The sequence below is a fragment of the Priapulus caudatus genome, unplaced genomic scaffold (assembly GCF_000485595.1).
Source record: "Priapulus caudatus unplaced genomic scaffold, Priapulus_caudatus-5.0.1 Scaffold197, whole genome shotgun sequence".
NCBI lineage: Eukaryota > Metazoa > Priapulida > Priapulimorpha > Priapulimorphida > Priapulidae > Priapulus > Priapulus caudatus.
Genome location: NW_014577258.1, coordinates 1063904 through 1074304, shown reverse-complemented (window position 1 = coordinate 1074304; position 10401 = coordinate 1063904). Strand labels below are relative to the sequence as shown.

The following is a 10401-nucleotide window of genomic DNA, read 5'->3' as shown; positions in this document are numbered from 1 at the left end:
ATACACACGTGTACTAAAATACTGTAATATTCTGAATATATTATTACATGTATTTTCAAAGTGTGTTTTCATGCGAATGAGAATGATAGATTATGCTGTATTTCATCATTTTTCATTTGAAATGCGATGTGGCGCACGCCGGCATAGGTTAGAGTGGTTGCAAAATATCGGCTAGTGGTGCGGTGACTTTCCTGTCTCACCGACCGTAGATTGGTTGACCGATATCCTGTTAGTATTTAGAGATCAGTGAGCGGCATGCGTGTGTACAACGACCACTGTTACTTGTTATGTTAAAATAGAATCATTGAATCTGAGATCATAAATGATAGCCAAAGTGCGTGAACACTGTGCCTACTAAAACCAGCCCAACATGGACTGCCTAATTATTTGGCGGTGTCGGAGGCGGTGGCAGTTGCAGCAGCAGCAGTAATAACAGGTGAAGGGTGCTTTAGTAAATCGGGCTTACCTCGAGCACCAGCCATAAATCAACGCGCTAAAGAACGATGAAGTCTTCTGTCCACACGGATGCTGAAAACAACACGAACATGTTGCATAATCCCACAGGGACAATATATAATCTAGTACAAGACGGCTCCGTAGTTGATGGATATATAGATAGAATAAGAAATATAAGTATCACAGCACTGCAACAATATATACATGCACACAACTATATATATATATATATATCGCTGGCTGCTTCTACCTGTCTATCTCTGACATCACCGCGTAGCTGCTATGTGCCTACTTGCGACTCCAACTCTGTCATCACTATACGTAATATCACGAACACATGTAAGTACCTATATATTTTTTCATTTGTATTGTACACGCGAATTGCATAGATATGCTCTTGGTAGCAGTCTATGTGGCTACTTGTGGCCACTAGTGGCTCACTTGCCTTTTAGTTTTGCAAGCTTTCGAAAACATCCGACCTTTCGCCAAGCTTCCCAACAACAGAATCAATTATACCAATTACCCAATTTATTTAGCTAATTTTATATTATTATTAGTCTATATATATATATATACACGTATATATACATGATATCAGAAGTGAATAATAATAGATTTATATAAATATATAATAATATAATAGAATAATAATAATAGCTATTATTATTCACTCCTGATGATATCTGTACGGAAATAGATACGCACCTCCCCCTGCCCAATCTCCTCCATGGTGGCTTTGGCTGGATCGTAGGTGAAGCAGAGCAAGAACTGTAGCAACACTAGCAGGACGTAGATGCAGTAGAAAGAGAAGCGAACCTTGTCATCCACGCCATTCTGACGACAGCAAGACAGCACCATAACCATCATCATCGTCATTATTATCGTCATCGACATCGTCATCGTCTTCATCAATATCATCATTATCATCGTCGTCATCATATCATCATCATCGTTGTCGTCATCATCATCATCTTCGTCGTCTTCGTTGTCGTACACAGTGTGTGATAGAGGGTGATTGTGAGAGAGAGAGAGAAAAGGGAGAGGGGGACCAAAAGAGAGCGAGAGAGCGCGAGAGCGAGAGAGAATAGGAAAGAAAGCGTGACAGAGTGAGAGAGAATAGGAAAGCAAAAGTGACAGAGTGAGAGAGAAAGAAATACAGTGTACGAGAAGACAGGAGAGCGCGAGCGCGCGCGAAACATAGGAAATGAGAAATGGATCTATATATCAATCGATCAGCTGGTATCGATCAGCTATCGTGCTATCGTCATCACTCACGTTACGAACGGCGATCCGGATGTCCGTCTGTAGCACTAAGACTGCTTGTACAAACAGGAGGAGGAAGAAGAGGCAGGGAAGCCCTGAAGCTCTCTCTCCACTTCGTCTGTCTATTTGCGCGTTCAGCATCACCAACAGCTGCGAGAAAGGGAAACGCAGCGTGGTCACGTTGTTACCATATCGTTGTTAATTAATGGTAATTGGTATTCACTGCTTAGGATTTATCTATCTGTCTGAACTGGATAACCGCTCTACTTCCATGGCTATTGTTGCTAGGTCGGTCAAGCTGAGTTATATGAGTTATTAGGTATTATATAAGTTATTTATGCGCGCATGCTGATTTAATTGTGACACTCTGTTACTAAGCGGCGTTTTTCGAATGTTATTATCGCACGAACTATTGGCTAGATCTATCTGTCGGAAACGCGCGGTGGATTAGTCGGTTAATAGTAAAATAAACAGTGATAGTGATTGTTAATTAAACAGTTATAGTAATGGTTAATTAAGCAGTTATATCAATGGTTAATTAAACAGTTATAGTAATTGTTAATTAAACAGTTATAGTGATTGTTAATTAAACAGTTATAGCAATGGTTAATTAAACAGTTATAGTAATTGTTAATTAAACAGTTGTAGTGATTGTTAATTAAACAGTTATAGCAATGATTAATTAAACAGTTATATCAATGGTTAATTAAACAGTTATAGTAATTGTTAATTAAACAGTTATAGTGATTGTTAATTAAACAGTTATAGCAATGGTTAATTAAACAGTTATATCAATGGTTAATTAAACAGTTATAGTAATTGTTAATTAAACAGTTAAAGGACAATTGAAGTCAAATTTTATAACTTCTGTAACGTTTTTATACATATAAATACATTCAATAACATATTCCATTTCAAATCCGGCGCCCGCAGTTCAGATCCGCAGTAAGAAACACATGAATATTAGTCTAGGTCATGTGACGTCACAGCCCCTTGTTGTAACACGCCATTATGTAAACATAGTGCGTGTGGTGGATAAGATGGAGACAGAAAGCGATAATTTCAATTATTATAGTGATTACTCAGATGATGATGATATTTATAGTGATTTACCAGTTAGATATAGGTTTGAGCCTGAATATACACAAGAAGAAATTGAGGAGAATCGTCTGAAAAAGCTACGCGAAGAGTCGGCACAAACTTCTCAACAATCAGAACAGTCACAACATGGCGGAATGGAAGCTTCGGTACCAGATAGGACTGTACACAAATACTGGTGTTCTTGTAGTGTTTGTGAATTAATGAGTACGGCACCTGAATGTATATGCTGCCATGAGAATGAGAAGATCAGGGTTATTGTAGACCAGTTCGACGCTAGACCAGGTGAGGCATGCGAGTACACTGATCACCGGGCTTATCATGCTCGGTCAGAATCACATATGTATCTGTACATGTACAAACATCTCTACGCAAGTCATGTACATATACCGTGAATGCATTATCCACACAGGTAATATGTATGTACATTTACAGACTACATGTTTGTTGTATGCTGTAACAATACTTTCACCTAGCATAACATATACTAGCGCGTTAGCACTGTTACGCTATATAATGGCGTGTTTCAACGGGGGGCTGTGACGTCACATGAACTAGATAAATATTCATGTGTTTCTTACAAATTGGGCGCCGGATTTGAAATGGAATACGTTATTGAATGTATTTCTATGTATAAAAACGTTACAGAAGTTATAAAATTTGACTTTACTTGTCCTTTAAAGTAATCGCCTGCGGCATGGGAATTACTGTCACACAGCGTTCTTGTTATTTATGACGTTCGAACGACATAATGCCCAAAAAAAATTATAGTCTACGGAATGTGAATTTATTCTTCAAATTTGGTATTAATTAATGTACGTAAAATGGCCGTGCGAACAACAGCACACCTTTTGTGCTTCTACTGCCACCTAGCGTGCGTTATTGGCGCTCATCGCGCCCTCCAGCGTGCAAAATCGGAGTAGTTCACTCACCATGGTGGCAGCTATAATGACTGGTGTCACGAAGTAGATATTTGGAAGGTTGACGTCGTCGTGTTTCCATACATACAGGCTGTAGAAAAAGTCTACGAAAGCAAGTACAAATAGCAGCAAGGCCAACACCTGAAATGGAATGTACACACGGTGTAATAGATTACATATGGCAATTATTAAATAATACCTATTATAATAATATCAGGAGTGTATAATATGGAGTGTATAAGTAGTAGATTTAATATATTATATTATAATGAGATAAGTAGTGATACGTAGTGAGATAAGTAGTGTGATAAGTCGAAGATATATAGTGTATAAGATCTCTATATTATTTATAATATCTGATAATATAATAGTATAATATACACACGCATGCATATATTACATAATTTTAAAGATAATGGGGGTCTGAAAGCGGCAGTAGGGGTGGGGGGGGGAGAAACAGAGAATAGGAACTAATATGATCACTATATGAATTTATACATGTTCTGTCCGATAGCTCTGAGGTAATTTAAGGTTTAACAGCTCTGAAGAATACTGCTGCGCTTGCAATCATTTTTTTTAACGCATACTACATTTCCTCCCAAATCTTCTGTAATATGTGTATTTTCTACTTCGTCATAGAAAGGTATATTTGCGGCGGAATCTCTCTCTCTCTCTCTCTCTCTACTCTCTCTCGCTTCATCTCTTCTTCTCTCTCTCTCTTCTCTCTCTCTACATCTCTCTCTCTCCTCTCTCTCTCTCATCGTATTTCTCTCTTCTCTACTCGTCTTTCTGACTCTCATCTCTCTTCGCTCTCATCTCTTCTCTCTCTGCTCTTCTCCTCGCATCTCATGCTCTCTCTCTCGTCTCTCTCTCTCTCTCTCCTGTCTCTCATCGCTTCCTGATCATGCTAGTTCAGATCTTCCTCTCTACTCCTCTCTGCTCTCTCTGCGTAATCGTCTGCTTCTCTCGTGCTCTCTCTCTTTCTCTCTCTCTCTCTCTCTCTCTCTCTCTCTCTCTCTCTCTCTTCTCTCTCTATATAAGCCTAAGTTACCTATACATGAATGCTCGATATATATCATATATATATATATATATCAGCTCATCATCAGTTCATCTATCATGGGTATGTATATGTATGTATATATAATAGCCTATATCTAAATTCATCGCCATCGTTGTCGCTGCTATCGTTTTTGTTGCCGTGATTGTCATCGACGTTGGTTATACGTTTTGAGAAGATCTATATTATGAGAAATATTCATCTGTATGATTGTTTTGTTAGACAAGATTGAAGATGCATATCTTCTCCAATATCATGACAGCATTCCTTACTTAGAGCCGGAGCGATGTTGACCAGCTTGGTGTTTGCATAAGTTTGTGACATGTGGACAGCCGAAATAATATTTACACTAAGATATGACTTAATTCAGGTTACATGCCTGCAAACGAACACGTTAGGTGAACGTAGAACTCATACAGCTATCCGTATACCTGCATATTATCGACAAACGGGATAACCTATATAACGCGTGAAATACACGCGCGGCATAGCCAGTGCGCGGGTTGAACGTTTACGGTAATACTAGTGTTGCGCGACTGTCGTGCGAGCGTGTGTTTGCGGATTGTGATAATTTGGTTAATAGTCAATCGCTCCATCGAGGTGCGCGGCGTGCGTGTTGCTGATGTGCATGTATACTTAAGACCGTAGACGTGCGTCGGGTCGTCTGCAGGTGTACGTGGGCTTGCTGGGTTGTGGATTGTATTACATTAATCAGGTTGTGGCTGTGTGGCCTAGTGCGTTGCGGGGTGTTGGTGCGCCGGGGTGCGGTTGGCGTTGCATGCGGTGACGTTCGCGGGTAGCGTGGGGATTGTTGTCTTCTTCTATCTAATATTATTGTGGGTTAATGTGGCCTCGTGTGAGAGTGTGCTGTGCGGCTGCGTCAAGTAGGCTTCTTTACTCGCTAGCTGCAGGGTCGTGTGCGTATGCCGGCCGGTGTGGACTCGCGTGTGCGTGGGTTGCGTTTTGCGCGGGTGTGGTGTGCAGTGGGTGTTGTGGGTAATGTCGGCTGTTGTAGGGTGCGTTGCGGGTTGGCCGTGCGCGGGTGTGCGTGGTGCCATGGCGTGAGTGCGCGAGGGTACTGGGTGTGTGGGTATTGTGCTGGGTGGGTGCGTATTGCGGGAGTGTGGAGTTGCGCCGCTGTCTGATGCGTTGCGTGTGGATGTGCCGGATGCGTGCTGCTGGTAGATGCTGCCGTGAGTGTTCGTGTACGTGAGCGTGTGTTGCTGGTATTGATGCGTGGGTGCCGTGGTGGGTCTGTGGTGTAGATGGTTATGTGGCTGTCGTGCGTGCGTGCGTGTTGTGTGCCGCTTCCGTGCGTGGGGCGCTGTGCGAGTTTGCGGGGATAGACTGAGTTCCTCGGTGCTTGAGGTACGTGAGTGCATGGGTGCGTTGCGGGCGTGGATGCGTGGGTACGTGGGTGCGTGGGTATGTGGCTGTGTGGGTGCGTTGCGGGTGTGGGTGCGCGGGTGCGTTGCGGGTGTTGGTGCGTTGCGGGCGTGGATGCGTGGGTGCGTGGGTGCGTTGCGGGTGTTGGTGCGTTGCGGGCGTGGATGCGTGGGTGCGCGGGTGCGTTGCGGGTGTCGTATGTAATACACTACGTCTCGCCGCGGCTATTCCGCATAGTCGCGATTACCTCTATGGTCTACTGTAACATAATAATGCACCGTGGTACATATAACCAAGAGGTAATAATACCTCTATTATTACCTATACTATTATTACCTATATTATTACCTATACTATTATTACCTATATTATTACCTATACTAGTATTACCTATATTATTACCTATACTATTATTAGCTATATTATTATTATTATACTAATAGCTTTATTATTAGCTGCTATTATGTATTAGTAGCTCTATTAGCAACTATATCATTATTAGCTATTAGCTTTATTATTAGCTGTTATTATGTATGATTAGCTCTTGTATTGATATAAGGTGCGCTACCGTTCGTGAGATGCTGAACCAGCTGTGGTAGAGAGGAGGAGTCCTCGACCAGAGCGATGACGCATAGTGAAGAGGGAAGAATAACCAGTAGAAGCCACAGGCAACCCACAGCATGCAGCTCCATTCGAAGCACGGTGTCAGGTCAGGTGATGTGGTGTTCCACGACACCTGAGTATCCTGCGAAGCGAGATGAAGTTTTGCGTTGATTTGCTGATTAGTTAAATGTCTGTCGAGATATTGGAGCTAAGCAAATATAATTTTACTTCTAGTTTTGCAAAAAAACGGTCTGTATGTGATTGATCGAATATTGCGCAAGGTTTATTGCTAGACGAGTTTACGGCTGCGCTGTTTTGGTCTTCGCTCTCTCTCACTTTCAGTATCGCTACTTTTTTCGCACTCTCCTAATCTATTTTCATTTCCCTTCCCCTTCTTCATCTCCCTTTCTCCTTTCTCCCTCCCCCTATCTCATTTCTCCTTCTCCCTCTCTCCTTTCTCCCTCTCCCTCTCCCCTTTCTTTCTCTCCCTCTCTACCTTCTTTATCTCCGTCTCTCTTCTTCTTCCCCCCTCTCCTTATCTCCCCAGAGATACACACAATTTAATGAGTTATCGTTTTTGAATACATATACAAAAATGCCAATTAATGTGACGATGCATATATCGATACGATAATTGATAAGAATATTATACGATGTACGAATATGCGATACGAATATATCGATATAACAACAGCATATAGCAACAGTACATTGCACAACTGCGGAATAGAAGAATCGGGCATAGTAGACGTAACGGCAAATTATGTGTGCGTTATTTACAACGGGAAATGATTTCCAAAAAACTGGAATACACTAAAGGCATCTATACATGTACATGTGAGCATGAAAATTAATGCACCTCGGCGATAGGGAGTGGGAGAGAGAGGTAGCCATGCGAGCAGCGTTGCAAAGCAAGAGCGACTGGGGAGGGCAAGATAAAAGAAGAGAAAAATAGCGAACGAGAGAGAGAGAGAGAGAGGGGTGAGTGAAGGAGAGCCAGAGAGATGGGGGCGGCAACAAGGTCGAGTATAGGATATCGAAATAAAGGGAGAGTGTGTGTGTGAGAATGAAAGAAAACAAAAGAGAACGAGATAGATAAAAAGCGATAGCGAGAGATGGGAGCGAGCATCATAGAGAACAAAAAAGAAACGATAGATAGAGAGAGATCGGAGAGAGAGAAAGACAGATTGATAGACGGACAGACAGATAGACAGACGGACGGATGGGCGGCCGGACGGACCACAGGCACTTGAAGCGTTTCAATAAAATATAATGCTAACTAAATACGAAATCTATTTACTACCAAATTCTTAATGTTTCTATACTCTCTTTCATCTATTATTGCCGACAGTTTCCTGTAAATTCCGTCCAAATCCTACGTCCAACCATACGCTGCCGGCACCATTGCTTTCGCGGCGCGACTGTTATATATATATATAAATGTATATTCATATGTAATATATATATGTAATTCATAATGTATGTTTCATTAATATGTATACTACTCTTGCACACTAATATATATGGTGTATATATATTAGTGTAAAGAAAGCGTGCAACAGTCGCGCCGCGAAAGCAATGGTGCCGGCAGCGTATGGTTGGACGTAGGATTTGGACGGAATTTACAGGAAACTGTCGGCAATAATAGGTGAAAGAGAGTATAGAAACATTAAGACTTTGGTAGTAAATAGATTTCGTATTTAGTTAGCATTATATTTTATTGAAACGCTTCAAGTGCCTGTGGGACGGACGTATGTAGACAAACAGAGACAGACAGACAGACACTCACCCAGAAGGCACTCCCGCAGTAGTCTGTTAGTGCGTTCTCAACAGCGGATGCCATCTCTCCTGGTTATCTGCCTATTTGCCTGCCAGCCTCTGCGTCTGTCTCACTTCCTCTACCAAATCACTGCCGTGGCAGCTCCACACAAACGCAACTGTCTGCAACGTACCGGCCTATGCACGTTTAAAGTATAGTTCACCTATAATGACGTACGCACTACGTGCTCCTGTACGTACACCGGCGTGTCGTGTGCGTGCGTGTGTGAGCGCGTGCGGGCCGTGTGCACGTCTGCTGGTATGTAAGGCTTGTGCTGGATATTCGTATCTCTATATCGGTGGATACGCAGTCCACTCAGTGACCGGACTGACTTACATTAAACTGTGATTGGTGTGGATTGTTAGGAACACAAGTACCGAGAGCGATAAGAAAGGTACATATGTGAATAGGGAATTACGATTGAGATAGGGTAATAAAACGATATATTTATGCACGTGAACTAAGTGTAGACTCATACTGCTAAGTCGTAACCTCATGATGAACCTAGCTAGTGCGTTTAATATTGTAATAGTGTGACAGTGTAATAGTGTAGTAGTGTAATAGTGTAATAGTGCGCCTAACGTGTAATAGTAGGCCTACTCGCAATGTTTACAGAACTAATAGAAACACTCGTGTCAGAGCCGTGGAATAATGTGTACAAACTCCAATCATATAATAGAAGACGATGCGAAACTCTTACGAGATTTCGCGTTAAGGGAGCTTTTTTCACTTTCTTAGCGTATTACTGTATTACTATATATACAGCTGTATTTTGTATATTGTATACTGTATGTGTATGTATACTATCTGGTAAGCGATGAAAAACAAACAGAACACAGATAATCCACATTTGGGAAAAGTGCATTTTATTCAATTTCTAGTGAAATAAAACTTCATGCTACATCTATGCTGTACAGAAATATGTTACAATATAGGATGCCACCTCAGTGTTCGATTAATTTTATACTATTAATAAAATTAGTGAAACAATATAATCCTAACCTACACAAAAAATCTATAAATAACTAGACTCATCGATCAGTGGCCGCTTGCGAGAGGGAAGCAGGGTGTGTATAAATAGTGATAGTAGCAAATCATAGTCAAACTAATATATAATGCGTTGTACAATTACAACGGCTGCTAGGTTTATTGTGTCGGTAACATACAGTGCGGTTGTATTCCGGGTGCCTTTAACTCATCGAGTCATTTTGACGTAAATTAAGGTTCTGGTAGGCATGCACTAGCGTTAGCAGCTCACTGTATATATAACACGGATGGCAAAAATTCCTAATAAATACGTATTAATGTACTTAATTATGCAATATGTGAACGTGAACGGATGATATAAGGAGCAAGAAAATCTATATACGTGTGTATGTATTTATACATCTACGAAAGAATGGAATACGAATTAATTAGAACTGCGCTCTTACCGATATATATATATATATATGACGGCAAAATTGCCTATGACAGTAGCAGGTTGAAATATTAATATTAGAATATAGATGGCGCTTTTGCACATAAAAATAAACTGGTGTGGCGGCGATGCAGGCAGCTTTCGCTTTCCTTGCAGATACCATAAACCCAATCCTGCAAAAATATGCTGCCTTACGCGACATATTATACATTATATTTATCTTGCTGATGTCACGCATAAATAATTTAGAGGGAGATTCTTATATCTTTTTCTGCAATGTTTACAGAACCAATAGAAACACCTATCAGAGCCGTGGAAGAATGTGTACAAACTCCAATCATATAATAGAAGACGATGCGAAAGCCTTACGAGATTT

At 41.2% G+C, this 10401-nt stretch overlaps 1 protein-coding gene across 1 annotated transcript in view; it reads right to left on the bottom strand.

The window, feature by feature from the left end:
- The window catches only part of LOC106807139 (multidrug resistance-associated protein 1-like), a 25121-nt gene extending 16329 nt beyond the window's left edge, over positions 1-8792 (bottom strand). The window contains exons 1-6 of the mRNA XM_014809402.1: positions 8576-8792; positions 6752-6928; positions 3750-3878; positions 1732-1869; positions 1162-1290; positions 467-528 (exon numbers count right to left, since the gene is read on the bottom strand). Of these exons, the coding sequence (XP_014664888.1) occupies positions 467-528; positions 1162-1290; positions 1732-1869; positions 3750-3878; positions 6752-6928; positions 8576-8629 (689 nt within the window). The 5' untranslated portion in view covers positions 8630-8792. The remainder of the gene's footprint in view (positions 1-466; positions 529-1161; positions 1291-1731; positions 1870-3749; positions 3879-6751; positions 6929-8575) is intronic.
- Between the last annotated feature and the right edge of the window lie 1609 nt (positions 8793-10401).